At 41.8% G+C, this 24,082-nt stretch overlaps 1 protein-coding gene across 2 annotated transcripts; it reads left to right on the top strand.

Annotated features, from left to right (window-relative positions):
* The first annotated feature begins 42 nt into the window (after positions 1 to 42).
* trip10a (thyroid hormone receptor interactor 10a) lies at positions 43 to 23,835 on the top strand. 2 transcript variants are annotated; one of them, XM_049560432.1, is made up of 15 exons: positions 43 to 743; positions 8,560 to 8,675; positions 9,173 to 9,229; positions 9,676 to 9,823; positions 11,682 to 11,744; positions 12,222 to 12,326; positions 12,425 to 12,553; positions 14,109 to 14,255; positions 14,386 to 14,574; positions 17,796 to 17,960; positions 19,451 to 19,560; positions 19,818 to 19,950; positions 20,151 to 20,239; positions 20,329 to 20,462; positions 22,246 to 23,835. In XM_049560432.1, exons 1-15 carry the CDS (start codon positions 720 to 722, stop codon positions 22,395 to 22,397), a joined length of 1,761 nt encoding a protein of 586 aa, XP_049416389.1. In that variant the 5' UTR covers positions 43 to 719; the 3' UTR covers positions 22,398 to 23,835. The 2 variants fall into 2 exon arrangements, with proteins under 2 accessions (XP_049416389.1, XP_049416390.1); XM_049560433.1 differs by lacking the exon at positions 17,796 to 17,960.
* The last annotated feature ends 247 nt before the right edge of the window (positions 23,836 to 24,082 follow it).

Here is a 24,082-nt window from a genome sequence, read left to right as displayed (position 1 = left end):
ATTCTGGAAATGGTCACATTAAAAAGTGTAGGCCTCTTATTGTGCAGCCACATACTAAGCTGGGGACAAACAGGACAGGGGTGAGTGACTTTTTATTAGGAAAGCATATTGTACAAGTAGCCTAATTTCATATGAATAATTCAAGTCAGTTTAAATTGGTTGTTAGTATAGACACAAGTCTCCAGCCCTTTATTTAATCACTCATAACATGAATATGTGAATTTGGTGAGTGTGTCCAAGCATGTGTTTTTGGGTTTTGAATTTTAGGATGTGTCAGGGCAACACAAAGCCCCTGAGGCTCAATGCCTTGCTCAGGGGACACTCGTAAGTAAACCAGGGTAAACAGAGAACACCACCAAGTGCCAGTGTGCAGCAGAGTCCTGTGACCAGTGTCGCTTGTGGTTCAGCGCACTGCCCCTTTAAGACTTAGGATTTGGGAGTGACGCGGATATGAAAGCTAGTTTATCCCTCTTTCCTTGGCTATGAAAAATATTTGGACAAACCAGACTAGCCACTGCCAGCCCTTGATAATTAGCTAATAATGATGCTGCTTTACATTATTTGTTGAGGGAATCAAAAGCGAAGTGCGCAGTGGTGAGGACAGATTTATCACTAACTGGGGATTAGACTCGCCAGGGCCGTCCTCCGAGCTGCTGGGATAACTTTGGAGAAGTTCTTTGTATTCGGGATAGTCAGACAGCTTGGCCGACAAGCTGAACATGGACTGGGGCACAGAGCTTTGGGTGAGTCCATCATCTGGCTTGCTTTTGGGGGTAATATTCCCAGGTTTGACACAGCGATGCGATTTCTTACGTAGAGTTTGTTGAGAAAGTCGCTCCTGTTAGTGAGGAATGTGTGAAGAAGCGGCGAGACGCTGCAGAACGGTGCATTCAGGAACCGAGTTCCATTATCGGACAGTTGTTTTGTCTCAAGCGTTTAGCGAGTTGAAACAAAGAGTGAGTGGTGAAACTGAAGCCCACCGCCAACATGTTGCTCTTGTGCAAAGTGAAGCAGTCAATCTTAGATCCACGCTTGCACGCACTTCAATTGGATCTTTACTTTTTACTGTGTTACCCCGCAGTGTTTTTTATAGTGGGACATCTGCAGTGCACGAGGCAAACAGCTGTGAAGTTGCCTAAATTTAAAATTTATAATTGCATTTTTAAAGAAAAGAATAATTTTCTCCCTTATGCCAGACATAAATCACACAGCCCGTTGTTTATATCTACAAGCAAGGTGCTAAATCAAAGTCCAATTTGCAAAAGTATGCCTAGGTATCACATGTCCTGCGTGACTGACAAGAGTGTTAACTGTGGGTTTAACAGTACATTGTTGGTGTCAGGCTGAAAATGGTGTCAGAGTACTATTTATTCTACACACACAAAAGGTGTAAGTGTGCTGAGGTGGGTTGTACCCAGTGGGATGTCTCACTGTTTACTGTCTGGCACACCTTGCTTCCATAGCGATGAAATCAGATGCTGTCATCTGCCTTGACAACAAGTTTCATCGCTGATGAAGTGCCTCATGTGTCCACCTGAGCGGCATGATTATTTATTCAAGGTGTGATTTGTTGGATTGAGTGCTTATGTGAAAAGATTCCATCAGGACATGATTATTTATTGGGCTCAGTTGACCGTTATTGCAGTTAAAATGAACCGCTTCAGCTGGTAATTGTATATTATGAGAAGTATTTGCTGCTACCAACAGTGACACTATCCAGAAACTAAACAAACCCTGGTGAAAACCCCACCACATAACACATTACCCTGATGTTTGCCACAGTTTTGTGTCAGCAGCACTGTACCATGGCGATGAAGCCACACATTTGCAAACACTCACACGGGCTCAGGGAACCTGGATATGTAAAATGGAGCATTGCAAAGATGAGGATTGGGAGGTTGTGACCTCATTACAGAGTCTCCCCCTAGGCCTCTTCCCCTGTCCCTTTTCCATTGCTGGTGCAACAGCCTAATTAGTTTTGCCCTACTTTGACTGAGTCAGAGAAACATCCGTACCCCCAGTATTAATCAGAGGCTGTATCTTTCCTGTTCGTGGCATGAAGTTGTCACACTGGAAACTACACACAAAAGCCGGTATTCTTTCTTCAGTCAATGTGAAACACAAATGATTTCCTCAAAGTCGTTTTACAGTGGCTTTATTTGGCTATGGCCGCACCTGTCTGCTTGGACAAAGCCCTGCAGGCATAATTCTGGTAATGTTTGGTTGAAGAGTCATCCCTAGGGCCAAGTCAGCTCGCTGGCATCTGTCCCCTTATTGTCGTTAATCCAATGGCTATTTTAAGGCACAAGTTTGCAGAGTGCAAGATCAGTGTCTAAGCAGGAGCTGTGATAGTGAGTGCTACCAGGCCAATCCTGAGAACCACAGTGTGGCAGGTCTGGTCGGGCCAGGCCCCTAATTTTCTGGAACACAGGGTGACTCAAGGCTGAAACATCCACCCAAGCCTTGTAGGTCGCTGACTTTCAGGGTGACTCCTTTTGAAGTTATTTGGCGTTCACTTGATGCCAGATTTCTTTGGAAGTATTGGAAGATGGGGTGTAACGGACGTGTTGGATGCTCACTTAGAGTTTTAACTCTGAAGCATGATGTAGCAGTCTTGTTGCACCCGCTAGCCTAAATCTGTGCCACAAAAATAGGTTATGGCTTGCCTTGTTTGGAAGTTCTATAATTACCAAGGCGGAAGTACAATATTTAGCTTACCCATCGAAAATGGTGAAATGAGTGAAGGCGAGAAAGATGTCAATAAATGTTCCTAAGGAATATGTCACAGTATGTAGGAGCTACTCAAACTGTCCAAAGTATATGTAAAGGGATGAAGTAATGATGAATTATCCAGGATGAAAGCCACATCTTTACAATTCTCATTCAATCAAAATCACAGTCATTTGTAAGTTGTCAGGAGCAAACCATTTGAGATTTATGAAAATCAGTTTAGTGCAAACCCAGTCTACGGGGACCTATAAAGATAATTTTCACTGTGGCTTTGGATGTATATAAATCGCAGTCGTGTGACAGCCGCTGGTGTTTGACGAGACAGTAATAATGTCCTTGCAAGTTATTTCGATGCGTTTCAAGCCCGTTTTAATGAGGATGGCTCTCCTCTAACTGGGGCGCTCTTGTTTTGAATCAAGCAGTCACAGTTGATTTACAGAGATTATCAGATGCTTCTTTTTCCGCCATTTATGAAAGAGCACATGGTGATGAGTTCACCCAAGGCTGATTCTTTACCAGCAATGCTGCACTCACTTAATGATGTGTGTAGGCTACATAGAGAAAACAGTCAACATATGTACAAACATTATGTCAGGAAAAAAATAAATATGTGTCTCTTTTGCGGCGTTGTCAGTTGCTGCTCAGTTTGGTTTCTTAATTCATGTTAAACTGATGCTGATTCTTTTGGTAAAGGTAGTGTCCCCTTATTGAGTCACTGACGGGCAATGTGTTTTATAAGTGACAGATACATCAGACAACATCCTTGTGAAATCAGTGTACACCAGTAGCTTGATCACACACAAACAAAATAAAATCTTTTATTGTGGGACTAATAGGTAGACTCTACTCACTCAGCTACATTCCATCATCTTAATCCCGTGAGATGTTTTTTTAAAAATGTTATTGTACTCGTAGAACAAGAAGCAGAAGGTAAACAATCTAGTGAATCATGTTGTTTTTTTCCTGGTGTAAAAATGATAGACTCAACAATGGCTGAAACTGTTTTTTAATTCTATTTTTGCACCACACTGGGACACAACATCCCCGCAATCACAGAAATAAAATGAGAGTAGAATGGACAGCGAAGTGTTTGCTGTGGTTATTTGGCTGGCACAGAAGAAAATGGCAGTTGTTGTTAGTTGCTATGGTGACAATATGTCAGCACTCACTAGTTTGAAAACTGCCTGTTGGCCTATTCTCACCCTTAAGCAAAAAAATTACAACCATACATCAAACACAGTTTCTCTCTTTCACCAAACTATGACTAAAATCAGCTTAGCTGCCGTTAACTCATCCTAAAACACACTTAATTCAAGCTGGAAAGAAGCTCACCAAACTCATCTTAGTTAATCCCATTAGTCATCTAGTTAGTCGTAGTCCACAGTTCCAACAAACACCAACTCGCTGCTCTCTGTTGTTTGGAGGCAGCTACAAACATGCAGTTAATGTTAGGTCTGCCCCCGACTTATCGACCATTAGTCATCATTTAGGGCCATTAGTCGACTAGTCGCCGGCATGTTTACAATATTAATTTAATTATTAAATTATTAATTTTGGGCGGGGCAACACAATGTTTTGAGTTAAAGGTGTAAGAAAGAATAGTATCAGTAACATTGTTAACACTGTGCTACATTACAGAGAAATACAAAACCGTACTAATGAACCTTCATTAATATAGGCCTATATTTTATCTACCAGTGCACGTCACACACTGAGCGAGCCGCCTGTTAGTGAAGCTGTCGGCAAAGCAGTAATGATTGTGCTAAGTGGGTAATGGGCATGTAGCTACTTACATGTTTCAGATGATACGTCATGTTTGTAGTCGACCACTGAAGATGAGTTTACATATCACCTTGGGTTCGTCCTTCACCTTCTCAAAATGATCCCACACTTTGGATTTCCTGCCCAACATGTTATTAACTAGCCTGTGGAATAACCGCAGGTACCAGCCCTGTGAACTAAACTCCTATCTGATTGCTGCTGAGCGTGGCCACTTCCTGTGTCTGTCCTTCGAAAACATTGTCCAGTCATATAGGTTTTGATTTACTTTGACAAGGCGCAGCTCCTAATTGAGTTTCACGTTTGTTTGTTTTTCCCTCTTTGACTAAGCAACCGATGAAATCTTGTCGACTAAAGACCTTTCTGGTTGACTAACGTTTAGTCGACTATTAGGGGGCAGCCCTAATTAATGGCAACAAATTAAACAGGAAAATAACATAACAGTGACCGCTGCTTTGACGATCCTGCTGCACTGATTTGAATGGAAATGTCCATTCTATTATCATTCTGTTTCTATGCTCACAATAGGCCTTTTTCATTGAAGCCATTTTGACATGAGATAGTAGGAATTACACAGGTGTAAATAATCAAACTAATGACGGTTGAATTCCATTTAGCTGCTTTGATTTCAGGATCCTTGTATCCTGCATGGTCCTCACAGGCACTCCCACTGGAGCACTTGAGCCGAACAGAGGCATCGTTAGTGTTGATAGTAACAACTGTGATTTTTCCTGTTATGACAGGTCAATATGTCTGCTGGGAGAGCGGCCTATATTCTCTGACAGACTATTAGAAAGGCTTGAGGAAGGCACCAAGACATCGACTGACACTCCCAAAAAAGATCTGTAGATGACAGCTCTGATGATTCAAAATTATGCCAGGTGTTCTTCATAAAGTGCAGCTGTGATTCAGGGCATTGTGTCTTAATCCAGAATGTTCAGTTGTTCAGCTCTCACCTGAGCCTGAGGTGTTATCAACATTATTACATATGCATCGTGCAGCTGTGTTGTAAACAAAAGCGTAAATATTGAAATGAGAAATGGCAGATACTGGGAGTAGGATCACTTGAAATAGGAGACAAAATACTGGTTTGAAGACCTCCCTGCTGTCCAGCCTACACAGACGCTGCACCCACAGCAGCTTGCCTAACAATTTCAAACCTCCCCATCAATCTCCACAGTAGATGACCTGTTTTTTTGCACACATTGCCACACACTGATGAGCAGTCCTGAACTGTGATATGCAAATAATAGACATCCATGCAAAACACCTGTATCAAAAGATGGGTGCAGGATCTAACTTTCCATTTCTGCTATTATAACCTCTCCACAAATATAATGCGTAAAATCCACTTAGGCATGCAGTTATAGTTCTGTCATCAAGAACTCAAAGATCTGGACGTTCTGGCTCTCAGTACTTTATTTATTTATATGGCATCTTTCACACAAGCATGCACCCTGAAGTGCTTCACACAGCAAAATTGAAACAACAGAAAGAAAAAAAAATCAATAAACAACAATAAATAAAATATTGCAAGACTAAAAAAATACAAACAAAAAACAATAAAATCTTTAAAAAAAAATCATCAAGCGAGAGTCAGTAAAATAAAATGAATACCAGGGATACAAAGTAAGTATTAAAACCTTCAAATGAATGCTATGATATTACTTTAAATCAAAAGCCAGAAAAAGATAAGTCTTTAATTTACTTTAAAAATACCAAGAGAGCTTGCCATTCTAATATCTAGAAGTTCCACAATTTTGGGGCACAGAAACAGAAGGCACTTTCACCAGTGTTTTTATTGGATACATAAGGAACATTTAAAAGAAAAACAGTGGCAGAAACATAACATGAAAGAAAGTGAGGTCATTTAAAGCTTTATGAACATGTAAAGATCATTAAAATTAAATCTAAAGGTGCAGGTAGTCTGTGCACTGTCCTGTCAGTGGTGCAATGTGATCCATTTTCCTTGTTTTAGTTAAAACTGGCTGCAGCACTCTGAATTAGCTTTAGTTTTCTTTTAATCCGGTAAAAGGGAATTACAGTAGTCTAAATGGCTCGTAATAAAATCACGAGGGAGTATTTTATGATCTCTCCGAATTGATTCAAGGTCTGACTTTGGCGGTGTTCCTAAGATGCAGGGTTGCAGCCACTGTATCTTACCAGCTGTTTCTTTGTGCCTCAGTTTGATTGCATTTAAATTGTATTTTTAATCCTGCTGCCTTCACTGCTTGATTACGTTATGTGTTTGAGGTTACTGGGGAAACCTAAATTGCTTTTGCAGTTAGTGGCAGCATTAACCTTTCACTAATTAAGAATCTAATCCTATATTCAGTGTGTTTTATGGTCAGTGTAGGTAGTCATAGCCTTCTGTCCTGTTGATGTGGAGAGGTTCGACTGGATGCAGACAACCACTGCTCACGTTTAGATCATTCATAAATTAATAAATCTCTTTTTACACCTCAGCAGGGCAACATTTGAACAAAGTGGTCTCTAACATCCTGCTAATTGGTTATTTACCGCCATTCAATTTCCACTTGCAAGTCACACATCCACATCTAATAAGAAAATCTGTTGTAAACACAAGCACCTTTAGGAAATTGGAAAATCTGTACTTGTAAGTCAGCTGCATTGACGATCATTACTTTTGCTCCGTAATTAATGACTCTAAATTAAACCCCTAACACTGCCTATTGGTTAGATGTTATAGTGGTGATGGATTGCAGGCCTCTAACCTTTCACTGTGCTCTGTGATTAAGCGAAGCATTGTCTCATTCATTTGGGTTTTGTCTCTTGTCTCTGTTTTACCTGAGGGGCAGGAAGGGTGCAGACTAACATGGCCCGGCTTGTCAGGAGTCCCCTCTCAACGTGCCCCCTCCTCAGTACTGAAGCATAGCAGAAAGTGTGGGGGAATTGTTTTGAGTGCAGAGTGAGAGAAGATTGGCTTAGATATCGTCTCTCACTCTTAACAGGCTTGTCTGAGCTTGAAGGTGTCATAAAATGCTCTACCAAATAAGGAACAAAAGATAACATAGCTCTCTCATGCTCTGTAATGCGAAAAGGAAAAGTTAGTAGATTCAGTTGCACTGTGCCAAAGGTTTATGAATTTGAAATTAGTCATAAAATGGGTCAAAGAGCTACATTAATACGCTTATTTAGTCATCCATAACATGTCACACTGCTCAATACAGCAGAACATGTAGGCCTATCAGAACAGCACCTCCTTTTTCCTGCCTGTGACCCCTGTTAGGCACAGTAGCGCCCCAAAGGAGGGCAGGGGAGGCTATGGCCACTGTGTGTGGAGGCTGACATAACTCTCTTTAAAAGGCTGTCATGCATTCATTCTTTAAACTAGCATGAAGATCGTGGCATCTTGTGAAACTAGACAACCTAAGGCATCCACTGGAACCAACCATGTCGGCATAGCTTGTCGGGAAGGGGGGCTAAATAAAACTCCGGTTTGAGCTAAATTTAGAGCAGCCAAACCAGCCTAGTTGAAAACACTGGATAGATAAAACATTTCAAAACAGGATTGTTGTGGAACTCAAAATGTTAACTATAAAATATGAAAATATATCAGTATGGGCTTCCTTACGTCTCTATATTGACATAGTTTTCAACTAGCCTTAATACTTTAGGAGCATAGTCGAATTCTTGAAATCCAGTGATAGCTTTTGCCGCCCCAGGATCCTCAGTGGCCCCATCTGGCCACCCCTATAAAAAAATTCTGGGGACGCCACTGGTCATGACCTCGTGTCCTTCGACTGTCCTCCCTAGTTAACAGCACTGGTGTCTTGTGATTTAAAGCTTGGCGGAAGTTTGGGAATCATTGCCAAGATTTTGTGCACATGTGGAGAGCATCCGTGGAATCCAACATGCAGGAACAAGCGTCAGTGTGTTTAGTTTATTGCCCTCTATTCAAGATTCGTTTAGATGACCTCAGACTCAACCAGACGAACGTCCCAGTTACTACCCAGAAGTTAACACATGTTCCACGTCCTGCAGAGTGTTGGCTTAATATCTTGTCCTTCATTTGCACCTTTTCTCCAGGACCAATATGACATCATTGAGAAGCACACACAGTCCGGCCTGGAGCTGGTGGAGAAGTATGTGAAATTTGTGAAGGAGAGGACGGAGATTGAGCAAAACTATGCCAAACAACTGAGGTAGGCCTCGCTCTTGTTCACCCTTGCTTTCTGCCTCAAATGCTTTGTGTGCAAAACAGTGTGTGCCAGCATGTGTGTGTTTGCACGGGTGCATGTTAACAGGCTGTTTATGAAATGTTTGTGGGGTCTTATGACTACATTCGGGACTGAATTGAACTTGTCTCTGAAACACTGGCCTCATTCTCCAGCTGCGGCCTGCTCGCTCTCTCTCTCTTTCTCTCCTCATCCATGGTGCTCCCTCTCCCAGTTGTCTCCCAGTCTCCAGGCCCACATGTGCTGCAGTGCTGAGCTTTGCTGGAGAGGAGAGGAAGTGGGAGCAGACTGGCACATGATAGACAGGATGTGGTCAGAGGGAGAGAGAGAGTGAAAGGAGGAAGAAAAGCTATTTTAATATGTTCATATAAATGGACTGCTGTTTTTAATCCTATTGTATAAAACAGCCAGCGGTTGTGTAAGAATAGTTTTATTTAGTGAGCTTTCTTCTTCTCTTTCCACAGGAACCTCTCAAAGAAATATAACCTGAAACGAAGCAGCAAAGATGAACCAGAGTGCAGGTGAATCACTGCAAAGCATATCTTTAAAGAAAACTAGGTTTAGTTTTCACTTTTTCTTTATTAAGTACTTTTAGTAGCTAAAACTGTGCTTCCTGCGTCAGTTTGGAATTACACTTTGGCCCAAGTAGTGTGTGAAGCTCTCGGTGAGGGAACTAACACACAAAGACAGAACTGACCTGCAAATAATATCACGTTTAGGAATTGCCTTGTCATTAGTGTCTTTCATGTTGTAGTGGGGCGGAGGGGGGGGGGGGGGGGGGGGTGGCGGTTGGAGCCATTTAAATGCCCCTTAAAGGAAGCAGGAACAAGGAAGTCATGAGCTTCTTATTATGACTTGGCCCACTGCTGACTTCTCTTTGAGCCTGTGTACGCATCATCTTATCGGTGGTCTCATCACTGTGTTCTCATTTCTCCACCCTTTCCTCTCTCCTCCTATGAAATGATAGGTTGTCCAGCTACCAGTCGTTTTTGGACATCCTGAATGAGATGAACGACTACGCCGGGCAGAGGGAGCTGATTGCTGAGAACATGATGATGAACATTTGCATCGATCTCACCAAGTACCTGCAGGAGCTCAAGCAGGAACGCAAGACGGTGAGCGAGTATAGCAAGTAAATCTGGTATGTTTCCACGGGTAAAATGGTGCGTTTGAGCGCAAAATAATTACACTGAACAAAAACTGTAATGCAACACTTTTTGAGTTGAAGATCTAAGACTTTTTTATGCGCACAGAAGACTTATGTGTCTCAAATTTTGGCTGCAAATTTTTTAAAATGCATGTTTGGGAGCATTTTTCCTCTTCCAAGATAATCTGTCCGCCTGGCAGGTGTGGCATATCAAGATGATTAAACAGCATCATTATTGGGATGGCGTGACTGCAGGAATGTCCACCAGAGCTGTTGCCCCTGAACTGTATGTTCATTTCATTACCGCAAGCCATCTCCAGTGCCGTTTCCATGATTTGGCAGTACATCCAACCAACCACACAACCCCAGAACACGTGTAACCACACTAGCCCAGGACCTCCACATCCAGGGTCTTCATCTGCAAGATCACCCGAGACCAGCCACCCGGACAGCTGATGCAATAAGTGGTTTTCACAACTGCAGAATTTCTGGAAAAACTGTTAGAAACTGCCTCACAGAAGCTCATCTGCGTGCTCGTCGTCCTCACCAGGGTCTTGACCTGACAGCAGTTGGTCGTCATAACCGACTTGAGTGGGCACCTGCTCACTGTCGATGGCGTCTGTCACTTTGGAGAAGTGTTTTTTCCACAGATGGGTCCTGTTTCACACTGTACCAGGCAAATGGCAGTCAGCGTGTATGGAATTGTGTGGGCCAGTGGTTTGCGAATGCCAACATTGTGAACATTGAGTCCCCAATGAGGGCAGTTAGGGTTATGGTACTTTAACACAGTGGTTCCCAACTGGTGGGTTGCAGTCTGAAAGTGGGTCGCGGGTCCATTCTGAATGGACCGCAAGTGACTCGTGAACACATCAAATTTGTAAACAAACATACTTTATTTCTGAATTACAGTTAATTTCCGGCTCAAGATTTTATTTTGAAGTGCCATTTCCTGTTGTAGAGTGAGTGAATAACAGACAGCTACTTGAAAGAGACAGCAAACTAACCGGACGATGTGGCCAAATGCAAGTATGACGCTCGAACTAATGACTAAAGAACAATCTGGCCCCCTTGGACCAGTTGCGAACCACTGTTTTAACAAATTTGTGAAAAAAATTTTGAGAAATAAATCTATTGAGACCTTTCAAAAATGGGAGCAAAAGCAAAAATGTTGTGTTTAAATTTTGGTCCAGTGTAGCTTTAAACACACCGTCTTCAGGCTCCTTTTAAAGGGCAACTTGTTGAATTTTTAAGCCTTTGTTGCAACAGTTGTCTCCCCTCCTGTAAACAGAGTTGCAGGTTAATTTTCTGTCAGTTGATTAGTCGACTATTCATTGCAGCCCTAGAGTGTATTTGCACATGTGTCTGCAGCACCACATTCAATAGCAGTCAAGAAGATACCAAAATGAGATTTTCAATGGTAGTCCACAGCACACACTGCTGGGAGGGGAATAGAGGCAGATTTACAGGAGGAGTGGAGATGTGGAGATCTCACTGTTGTGGCAGGAAGGAAGCCTTACAGAGTGAGTTAGACTTAGTGTCTCCAGGGGGAGGTATGGTCTGAGCAGTGGTGTGCCATTTTTTCTATGAGGAATGCATTGGCTGTGTCCCACTTAGACTGCAGAACAGTGCAGCCATGTACAGGCTGTTGCTGCAGACGTGATGTCTCAGACAGACACACTGGTATTTGTTTTCTTGTCTGTTATGTTGTGTTGCTTTTGGATGTCATTGTTTATTCAGTGTCTGCCCCTGCACATGGCTGTCTCTCTTGCTGTCATCTGACCCGCCTCCCCTCCTCTCACTCCGTCTATTTTTATGAATGTCTGCAGTATCTGATGGAAGCCAAGAAGGCCCAGCAGAGTTTGGAGAGCACCTACAAGCAGCTCGACAGTGTAAGTCTGCACACAGAATTTTAAAAGATTGATTAAAGACTTTCCAAAATACATTTTTTCTTATGAGGCGTCCATCATTCTTAATGTCTCATGATTACATTTTTTGTGATAAGCAAAGCTGTTAGGTAGTTTTTAGAGCCTCTTGTGTCTTTGTGTTGGGTTCATTATAAAAAATGGGCAGAGTTCTCTCTAAGCTGATGGGTCCACGTTGGCCAGGTGGCTATATTTGTCTATGGTTAAAACAGATGGACAGATTGCAAAGCAGTTCCCCATTTTAGACTCCTATCATCAATCCAAGACCTATTAAGTTATGATTGGAGATGTTCCCTCCCCTATCCGTCTTTTTAGAAAGACAATGAAAAATGCTTTGCTCAAAATAGTAGAACCTCCTCATATTTCATTCAGGCACTTAGCTGACTGAACTAAACGTGGTCTTTCTCTGTATCCCTCCATCTTTCCTTTCTTTCTGCACACCAGAGTAAAAAGCGCTTCGAGAGGGAATGGAGAGAAGCGGAGCGTGCAGCACAGTATGCAGAGAAGACCGATCAAGACATTAATGCCACGAAGGCGGACGTTGAAAAAGTAACAAGGGAGGGGGGGGATCTTCATTGTGAGGAATCCTTACCCAAAGTAGAATCAGATTCACTTGGTTAACCTGTTTGTTGTGTGTGTGGTTTCAGGCCAAACAGCAGGCTCATATGAGAGCACACGTAGCAGAGGAGTGTAAGAATGACTACGCTGCTCAGCTTCAGAAGTATAACAAGGAACAGAACCAGTTCTATTTTAATGATATGCCACTCATTTTCAATGTAAGTGAATGACATATGGCAACAGAACACTGTTAATGTTGTCAATGTTTATGGCACAGTAATAACTGGTAGTTTGCCAAAATATCGCTAAACTGATTTAACCATGTTACTAACATTTTGAGACTTGACTCTCTGGTCATATGTTGTACTTTTATTTAGATTTCTATGCTGCATTTATTTTTAGATTTCTTAACCACAAAAATCAAAGTTGCACTCATTGATTTAAAGCCAGAGACGAACTTTTCACTTAAATCCGTTTATTTTATTTCACCTGTTCACATTTAAAATAATACTTCACCTGCAAAATGATCATTTGTTAGCATTTACCCACCACATAGTACCTTGAATATGTGAGCAAAACTTGGTTTCTCTGGCATGCCTCCATGGTAAACAGAGATACAAAAATCGCTAACATTCCTCGTGAATTTAAGTAAACAGGGACCACATTTAACTACAGCAAAGCTATATCAAAATATCAGTTTACAACCTCTCACACAACCCGTGCAGTATAATCCAAGTCTCATTTATCCAGTCGTATGCTCAGTACTTTTCAAACACATGCACTTTTGCTAAAAAAAAACACATGCCCTTAGCTACCTGAGCATCCTCTAAGAACAGAGTTCAGATGTACATGAGTGTCTGGACATGCTGCTTGGCCTTGCACGAGACTGTTTGTTTTAACCTGTAATGTTTTAGCAAATGTGTTTAGAAAGTACTGAACATGCGACTGAAAAAATGGGACTTGGATTATACTTTATGAGTTGTGTGAGAGTTTATAAATGGATGTTTTGATATAGATTTACTGTTGTTGAATATGACCTGTTTATTTCAGTTCGTTAAGAATATTTGCCTTTTTTGGATTCTTTGCTCACCGTGGAGGCTGCGAGAAAAGTTTTCCTCACAAATTCAAGGTAATATGCGGTGAGTGATTGATATACAAATACTCATTATACAGTGCTTTTCAAAACAGTGTTACAAAGTGCTTCACAAGGCAGCAAAACAAAACACACAAGTGACGAAATCAACAGGTTTTAAAAGACTAATTTGGTGTGTAAAAAACAAGGAAATTAAAGACAGTTCAAAGGAAATCAAAACTCAAGTAAAATCAGGAAAGGCTGTCTGATAAAAATATGTTTTAAGGAGAGATCACTGACTGGGCCGACTTGATTTCCTCAGGTAGATCGTTCCAAAGCCTAGAGGCCCTGACTGTACTAAGAGGTCAGAGATAGAGTCATGAGATAGGCCATGAAGAGCCTTGAAAGTATTCAATAAAATCTTAAAATCCATTCCAAAACATACTGGGAGCCAGTGTAAAGTATGAGTGACATGATCACATCTCATGGTTCTGGTTAAAAGCCTGGCAGCTGGTCATTTGGTCATTTTTGGGTGAAGTATTCCTTCAGGTTTTGGCTTTGAAGATTTCATCAGAGCATTATTTTATAATCATAAATGACTAAACTTCCTGCTTGATATTAAGATACATATTGTATTATGTATTATGTATTGTGACAGCTCTAATGGCAGTGTCTGAGCAACCATTGTTTGTGTTCACTAGAAATTGCAGGATCTGGACGAGAGGCGAGTACGGAAGTTGGCGCAAGGCTACATCTTATTCTCAGACACGGAGAAGCATGTGATGCCTATCATTGGCAAGTGCCTGGAAGGCATTACTAAAGCCGGCACTAATGTTAATGAGAGGAATGTGAGTTGGTCTCATAAAAATGCTAAATGGATTTGAATGTGTAGCATGGCTTAACGTAGACCCATTTGTTTTAACTGTGCATCTGTTGGAAAATAACTCCTGCTCTTATCCATAATTGCATCTATTACAGGACTCCATGGTTGTAATAGAGCAGAACAAGTCTGGCTTTGAACGCCCTGGAGATGTGGAGTTTGAGGACTACAGTCAGGGCATCAACCGAGCCTCATCTGACAGTAGCCTGGGGACGCCTAAAGGCCCCATGGAACTTCTGGGGAAGAATAGGAGCAAAAACTTTTGGCTTTTCAGCAAAAAGAGTAAGGTAGGACTGTCCACCATAGGCACATTTAACCCAGTGACATGGCCTCTCACTAAAAGATAAGTTCTTTTTTGCATTGTGGTAATTGTGGTATGAATGCACTTGCAACCCCTCCTCCAATGATCCACAGCAGCAGATATCAATATCAGCAGGTGGGCAGTCAGTTAGAATAGCGGGTGACTCCCTGCACGACAATGTCAGTGTTTTGAGCCACAGCGGCTTCAGGAAGGAGGCAGGAAATCCCCTCTCCAGAGAGCACTCATGATGGACCTGTGGTTGTGGCTACACACACACACACACACACACACACACACACACACGTATACACAACCTTCTCATCTCTGAAGCTCAGTAAATAATGCATGAATCTCTTTCATTATATTATACATGGACTCACCCCCCACCCCACCCCCGACACTTCTAGAACAGGTCCTTTGCATGACTCTGTCCCTGACTGAATAAACCTTGCCCCCCCCAACACACACGCACCCTCCCTCCTTCTGCAGTGTGGTTTCCAATAGGTCAACTGGCAGTCAGCATTCTGCTGTGCTTGTGCTTTCATCAGCACGGGGCCCAAACAACATTGAATTTTTCTCTACAGGCATCCACAAACACACTGCTTCTATTATACTGCCCAGAACCTAGCATTATGTCTCTCACCACAATAAAATCTTTGTACCAACAACTGGGATGACACCAGGTTTGCAAGGTCAGAAAAACTGGATCAGGTCCAGAAATTGATGTTTTTGTATCGGGTTTGAGAATTTATTTGGGTCAGAAGTGCTTCACTAAAGCATGGGTCTTATCCGAAAAAGAGCACTTATTGTTGAGGTCCGAAATTGAACTGGTGATATGAGTAGCTGACCACTAACCAGCTCACCAGCTCACGGCCCCTCCCCCTCCTCCTGCCTCAGCACTAAACGATCCCTTCTTTCTTCCCCTGCAGTGTTTGCTTGTTCAGCGCCTCTCTCGCCTCTCTGCATGTCTTACTGGCTGTGCTCTGCTGTGCACTCTGTCTGTTCTGTGTATGTGTGTGGCACACTGCTCTGTGTCATCAGTCATGCTCTCCCAATTAGGCCTGCAGAGCAGTTTGAATAGGAGGCTGACTATACTGGCTTGAGTGAGCTTTTTGGTTTATGTCTGGCCCTTAAACATTCCCACTCTTAGCTGCTCTCCTGTACTTAGATTGCCATAACTCTCAAGAAAAGTAGCACATACCCAGCCGACGTTCACATAATGATAGTGCTGTACACGCAGCTCTCAGTATTTACACAAGGGACCTTGTTGTAGGTGTGTTTTAGACGTTTACTATTGAAGACTAGAAGACATCATTCTCCTGTGTAGTTTAGCTAATAGATCCCACCCTCACCTTTGCACTTAGACATACAGCTGACACTGAGAGGTTTTGTTGTAGATCACTGTGGGCATGTTTTCAAGTTAACCTCTTTGTAAGAGGTCAGACAGGCCCAGATGAATCTATATTCGCAGATGACACTGTGGTAATTAAGCAGGCTATTTATAGCAATTGCACTGATGTATGAATTGATATTTCATCTATATAGGTCAGGCTCAGTGGGTAGCACAGTTTGAACTGTGAACATGCATTTTCTCACAGAATCGTAATGATTGTGTTGGCTTATTTTCATTGTTTTGGCCACCATGAAGAAACATTTTACCGACTGATTCTCACTGGAGACGCAGAGAAATGCTGCGACCAAACTAGGAAGCTGTGCAAACTCTCAGAACTGTTGAAAAAAGATAATTTTTATTTTAAACCAGCTCTTTAGAGCATAAAACAATAAATCATTGCAGTCAGTGTTTAGATAGCCTGGTTTTATCCATTTGAGGAGCTGAAATCCAGGTACTTAACCTTAATGGTTTGAGTCATACTGGAATGAATCCATGATGTAAAAATATATAAATCTGTCAATAATTATTATTTTTAATAGCCGAGTATTGTATGCACCACATAAAGATATGTTTATGCATGGCATTTTAGGCTGCCCTACACATTAATGTTGGCCCAGTTTAACATGCAACTCAATGTTGCACATGTTCTCGGGTGTCTGTGCTCCATCTCTATTTCAGTTTAAGAGATCTTTAGCCCAAAAAAACATTGAAGACCCCCTGTTATAGATAATTGAGGCATGATGCCCTACAGAGCGGTGCAGGAATGAGTCCTAAAACCTAGAAAAGAGTTAGCATCTTAGCACTCCTGGTTCCCTTGTTTCAAAGTCAATGGGTATTTTGAATGGGTTTCTGATTAGATGCCTAAAATAAGGTCTGTAGTTCAAACAAGCTTGAGAGATTTTCAAGTTTTGCTCATAAAATAGCATAAAAAAGACGTCACCACGCCAAACATAGCTTAAAAACATTGTTGTGGTGGCGATGTTAAATCACGTGACCCTAGGGTAGTTAGTTTACAGCTGAACGTTAGCCTTTTACCTCTGGTGACTGCATTTATGCTTCAAAAATCTATAATTGGTGTTCATAGTGAAGATTATCTTGCTGGTGACAAGAACTTTTGTTTGCCACAGAGCTTATTTCCTGCAATAATCCAAAATCCAATGGAAAAACCCCAAAGGCTTTTTGTTGAGGGAACCAGGGCGACACTAGTTTCTGCGTCGGCCTACAAAAACCCCCTCATCCCTGCAGCACTCTATTAAATTAGCAGTAAAGGTGTGTCCCTGCAGTGTCATCATACCTCTGCAAAGACGCTGGGGAGTAAATTATCGTAACCCATGATGGGTAAAACTATGAAAATAAGAGCCAGGCTGTAAAAGATTGTGTAGTTGGCCTGTCCCACTTCCTCATCGAGGCCCACTGGACGGTTCAACCATGCTTGAGTTTGACTGCAGGTGTTGGGCTGCTGTGGCTTTGGTGTAGGAGCTATGGTCGGTTGCTTGCTATCTTAATTTTTTGTATGTTTGTTTTTTAAATCTCTGTGTTGATAAAAGCCAAAGAGACAGATGTGTGTTTGTGCTTTCATGCTCTCTGGGCTCCTGTGCCGGGTTTGCTCCAGTGTTGTCTTCCTGGCTTTGTGGTGTGCTTTAAGGTGTTGATGGTGTCTTTTTCTTTCCTTTGTCACCTTGTTGTTTTTGTCTTCCCCCCTCCCCATCTTCCCTCTTTTCCCTATCCTCTCATCCCCCTCTCCCCCATCCCTGCGCACCGCCTGCATACCTCATGCTCGGGTGCTGGTACTTTGGGTCTTGCTCCACCCACAGCTCTCTCCCTCCACGCTCCCACCCTTCTCCACACCCCCTGCCCCCTCGCCCGCTAACGGACCCCCTTCCCCCAAGTTTGGCCGGGACCCCCTGTCGTACTGTTTGAAGGAGATCAATAAGACAGTCAAACCCAGAATCTCTTCCTTCCGGACACTCAGGAGATCGGTGAGTCACCAGAGGAGAGGGTTTGGGTGTCAGGAGGCCTCCACTCATCAGGGCTCAACCTGTGTTCCTGCCTGTGCAGGAACAACTGAATTCCTTAGCTGAATAAGACTATTCACATTTTTAACACTGAAACATGTAGCAGATTACATCTCACTATGGCTTTTTTTTGCTGTTCTTAAAGGAATAGTGTGTAAGATTTAGGGGGATTTAGTGGCATCTTGTATTGAGGATTGAAGATTGCAGCCAGCTGAAACTTCTGGTTAGGATTCCTTCAGTGGTCAGTGTTCAAGAGGTGTTTACTGGGAGACAAATTATACCCAGAGGTCTCTTCCTCTCCAAAACAGACCAGGTGATTTATACTTGTAAAAACACTGAATTAGAAAGGTCTCAAATTAAAAATCAGTGTCTTTCCAGTGCTGTTTGGCTTGTCGCAGAGGGGCACCTAACTATGGTGGCTGATGCTAAAATGTAGAAACACAAATGGCCCTATCTAGAGCTAGTGTTTGGTTTGTCCCTTCTGGGCTACTGTAGAAACATGGTGGTGCAACATGGGGATCTCCATGGAAGAGGACTGGCTCCCTATGTAGATATAAACAGCTCATTCCAAGGTAACAAAAACATAATGATTCTTATTCTCAGGTGATTATACACTAAAGAAAACTAGTTTATTATATCATATTCAATTTCTGCCATTATATCCCCCTAAATCCTACACACTGGACCTTTATTATTTATACATGTTATAAAGATGAAAGCAAGAGTCCCTTTAAAAGATATTATGAGATTTTTCTACACACATACTGTTTTTTTTCCCCTCAGAAGTTTACTCCAGAGAGAATGACGGTAATATTGACATCAAAAAGCTGGTGTGGGGGACTCAATTGTGTGACACTTAAAAATGGCCACCTTTCCAATACAACAGCTCATCATATTAAAATAATTTTCCTTTAAAAAAAAAAAAAAAAGCTCAGATACATTTTAAGTGACTAAATGTCTGAACATGCAGCATCCATGTTCATGTTGTGTGGCAAAAGGCTTGTTCTCTTTAGCTTGTGTTGAAGAGGTGGCCACCTGGTGGTGGAGCAAGAGAGGGGTGCATGGAAGCACAAGCGGAAACAAATTTTAAAGTAGCCTCAATTGGTTTTGGCACTTTGATGGGTCACCTATTTCTATTCAAGATTTTTTGTCTTGAACTTTAAGAAATCAGCCAATATAAAGTTATAAGAGTTTTCTATCTCACATTTGTCAGTTTTGGGTTCAGCTCACTGTTGTACATGTGCTGGTTTTACATTAATAACCCTAACCAGTGTGTCACTGGAAGATTTGAAGCTAATGTTTTGTCGGTTAAATATTTTCCCCTTGAGCTGAATTCAAACTGCAGGCATTGTGTTCCTCCTGAGGTGTCTGTTTCTTCTCCATGGTTACTGTCATTATGAAACTGTTGAGACTAAGTTCAGTGTTAACGTGCACTTTCCTGTGAACTCTTGCAGCCTACGGTGACAGAGGACTTTGCCCATCTTCCTCCCGAGCAGCGCAGGAAGAGGTTACAACAGAAACTAGAGGAAATTTGTAAAGAGCTGCAGAAAGAAGTAGATCAGAGGTGTGTGTGTGTGCGTTTGTGTGTATACGCGGGTATCCTTCTGCGTATTAATAACCGTCCCTGTTAGAACTCCTCTGGTGGGAGTGTGGATATAATATTCATGCAGCGCACATCAGTGTGTGTAACTCTGTGGTGTCTGCGTGAGTGTGCGAATTGTTTACTCAGCCCTGAGCTCTGCAGGGAACCGATTTCTACTGAAAGTCACCCCCTCCTTCCTCCCTTGTTCCTCTCTCAATCTCCCTCTCTCCCCTCTTCAGCGAGGCCCTGGGGAAAATGAAAGATGTTTATGAGAAAAATCCTCAAATGGGAGACCCTGCTAGTCTGGCATCCCAAATCAGCCAGACGTCCCAGAATATAGAGCGGCTCAGAGGAGAGCTCAACAAGTATGAGGTAATTCTGATGTCTGTTTCTTAATACATATTATGAAATCAGCATTTCCCATTATGAGGTGTGCCCATTCGAAGATTTTGTTCCATATTAGGCCATACAAATGAACCTGACTTGATATATTCACCATGTAATGCATCCCAATAAACAGTGTTTTAACACATCCGTCCTTTTTTCCTTTTCACTTCGGCTCTGTCACGTAGACTTGGCTGGCTGAGGCAGGAGGTCGAGGAGACACGTTGCGCTATAAAACTCACACATTCAACAACAACGGAGCTCACGACACACTCAGGTAACATCAACGTCTACTAACAGACAGTGTGTTTGGCACAATGATGTGCTGTCAGCTTCACAAAGGAAAACCAATGTTTTTCTCTGCAGCCCTGATGGAGCTCACTCCGATGAAAGCACTCCCGACCCCTCGCAGGCCATCTACGCTGAGTTTGATGATGACTTTGAGGATGAGGAACTAGCTGCTCCGATTGGGAAATGCACAGCCATGTACGGCTTCCCTGGTATGTCACAGGCTCCTGTAGCTGACTGGGATGCATGAAAAATGATCCTTGATTTAAATGTTTTAATGAAAAGAGCTCAGTTTCTTTCAAACCTCAGCTTTTGCTTTAGAAATCAGTAGCTTTCCTATAAATTTGACTTTTTAAAAGTGTTAGTGGTTTGATGATGCAATCTGGGTGAATAATCTTTGTGTTCCCACAGTTGGAGGAGTGTTTTCTTTTAAGCGTTTACCATTTCTGTTAATACCAGAGAGCGATGCGTAAATTTGGAGATTAAAGGGTGCTATTTGGCAGCAGCAAATTAGTGTATTTTTAAGGTGTTTTTGTCGATGCACATGCCTTCTGATCAGCAAACACTACATTAAGTTCTGCAGGGGCACGCACAGACAATTTGCATGTACCTCAGTGGTGTAAAATACAGTTACAAAGTAACATTAAGCAATTCTGTGCTTGCATCACCTTGCAGCAACTCAGTAATTGCAGGTGACGCCAGAGGAATCAGGCTGAAGTTGGCTTTGCCTAGTTTTGTATGTTTTATTTTATTTATTTAACCCAGAGTTAACCCGATCAACAATCTCTTTTACAAAGGACACTTGGCCAAGACAGCAGCACACAAATGTTACTGCCGAACAACCACACAATAAAAAACATAGAAGATATACAGTAACATGTGAAACTATTAGAACACCTACCTATGACAAGACCCAAACAACTCATTCATCCTTGTACTTGTAAGAGCTTTAAACTCAGGTAGAGAGACCAGTTCATGTAGTTTCAAATCTTAAGGTATATGTACTAGAATACAGAGCAGATACAAAATATTATATAGGATTTCATGAGTATTTTCTGGCCTTATCTTCCCATATTTCACTGTAGCAATTAAAAGTCTTTCACTTGATCACCCGGCTCTCGAATGCTCTCTAAACTGGAGCTTTTGGGGTTACCCCCTCCACAGAATAGCACTTTCTCTAACATAATTTCAAAGATGAAACTCATTCACAAAACCATGCAGAGTTATAACATATTGTATCTGTCACTGGCTGAAATATTTGTTTTAGTAAGTTATCGGCCTACTTCCAGCAAAAAACAAAATGCCTCTGAGAAAATAGGCCTACTTCCCCATAAATTAACTATAGGAAGTGGTTGTTTGACATTTCTATCATCATGCCTCACTTCCTGATAGTCTGAATTGAGCTCTGCAGCTCTCCACTTAGCTGTCTCTCTCTTGCATGTAGCCTGCTGCCTATATGTTAGCCAGCTAGCTAGCCAAGGTTGGTTCATGTTATAGCATAATAGGAGGCAATGTGGTGCAATGTGATGCAATTGTGACAAACTGCGCATTGGTCGTAAGCATATGTGGACATTTTTATTCACTAGGCATCCCAGTAATTAATGGTTAATCATTCCCACAACTTAAAAATACTTGACCCATCGGAGCTCTCAGTGGTCTGTTGCAGGAGTTTCACATGACAGGGGTCCTAGGGCACAGGTTTGTGCCATTTTTCTCACAATTGGTCTAACTTTGATATTTATGGGTTACTCATATTCCTCTTTTACAACAGCAAAAGTACAACTTTTTTCCTCCAGAGAGGCAGCTCAGCCAAAGAGGGCAAATAGGCTATTACTTGTGTGACTTCAGAAAAATACCTGTGCACGTCCCTGTAGTTCTGACAGTATTTTAATTTGTGTAGCAAAGAAGGAGGAAAATATTTCTTGAACCTGCATGAGGAGCGAGGTCAAAGGTTTTTTTCTGTAGTAGCTACCATCTAGTTTGTATCTCTTTCAGGTGCCAGTGAAGGGACCATCTCCATGCAGGAAGGGGAGGTGCTGGCCGTGGTAGAGGAGGACAAAGGGGACGGCTGGACCCGTGTCCGTAGGAACAATGGAGATGAAGGCTACATACCTACATCTTATGTCACCATCAGCCTCAACAAATGACAGGCATATGAGGAATAAAAGAAGAAGAAATGATCACTTCACCAAAACTGTATGCAGTTCTTCCCATGGGACCAATCATAAAGAAGCCACAGCACTATGGGCGGGGCCACTGGTGTACCCAGAAGGGGATCCAAATAAGGTGCTTTGATTTCTTGAGAGAGGTGCCCCAAATGGGCAGAGGGATGGCGCTGATGGTATGTTCCTCGTGGCTTACATTAAATTATTGTAATCCCAGTTACCTAAGCAACCTAAACCACAAGGTTATTTTACTTCTTGATATCACATCACAGTAATTTTTTGGTTTTGGTTTAAAAAAATGTTGCATGGATCTTAGGCACCATCACGGTACGATTGCTTGCCTTATTCCACAGCCTAATAAGGCATTAGCTTCTGAATGTGGGAGGAAAGAGCAGAGGGAGAGAGGAGGAAGATGAGTGCTGCTGCCATCTTTACACTGAGTGTTAATACCAGTACAAACCTAGGAGGAAGTTACCTCACCTGTTTACCTTTTATTCAGTTAAAAACTGACCTGCAGTTCTCATTCATCTCACGCGTGCCACTTTCTAGCTTTACTAGCACTTGTGAAGATGTATGGCACCGTCACTTTGCTCGTGGTTGGACTCCAGATCCTGAGTGTCCCCAGGGGATGAGTGAGGTATGGGGGAGAATGCTTTACCTTTGGTTTCCCGCAATTTGTGAGACCAAATGTGTAGAAGCCTCCCTGTCGTGGTAAATCACATGCACACAACCGTATAAGAATAAGACAATCACAGCCATATCATCATTTAAATTCACTTTCAATCCATAGCAGTAACAAGGATATAACAGATGTTTTCTAATAGCTACAACCTGAAAATTGTACTAAAAATAATTTATTACAAATGTGTATGTTCTATGAATAAACTTTTTTTTTTTTAGGTTTGACAGAAGTTGTACTTTGTATTAAGGATATTCTCACATTGTTCTTTTCCCCTCGCACACATAGTGGACAGTCTGTAGCCACAAAAGGGAGTAAATAATGCACACATCAAATGCGCTACATTAAGACTATTGTATTTATGTAATAAATAATATATATTTTAGCTATCACAACACCACTATTGTCTTATTAGCTTTTTTAACCATTCAAATAAAGATTGTTGCATTGTGAGAGAAAACTAAAAGTCTCTAATTATGTTGCTAATAATGTTTGGATTTACTTCACATCTTCCAAGTCCTGTTTTTTAATTACATTGTTATGGAGCCAGCAACAAGCAGTAACTGCTCACGTGTCTTCGGTGCCTTCCTCTTTAAAACCATTGTGTATATAAACCATTTGTTTTTTTGTTTTTTTTTTTGCATATAAGACATTTTGTTTTCTTAATAAATGTAAAGCACATTTCGAAGTTAGAAGTGGTTACATCATTTCTGGACTTGGAAAATAAATATTTGAAACAGACATGGTGTTTTTTGGTTGTGTGTTTGTACAATTTCTTGTTCCATTTTGTGAGTTTTAGGTCTATAAAGTCATTCAAGTTGGACTCTAATGAGTAGTGACATCCATTTTGAGAGCTTTGTCTGCCAGAACATCTCAGTCAATATATTTTCTGCTTCCCAGGATAGTTTAGTCGATACCTGTGAGCATGCATCACTTTTAACTGAAGCATGAAACTGTGGAAGCTGGATTTGTAGTTTCAGCGGGTTTA

This window comes from Epinephelus fuscoguttatus, linkage group LG19 (genome assembly GCF_011397635.1).
Source record: "Epinephelus fuscoguttatus linkage group LG19, E.fuscoguttatus.final_Chr_v1".
Lineage (NCBI taxonomy): Eukaryota > Metazoa > Chordata > Actinopteri > Perciformes > Serranidae > Epinephelus > Epinephelus fuscoguttatus.
This window is presented reverse-complemented; position numbering and strand designations above follow the sequence as displayed.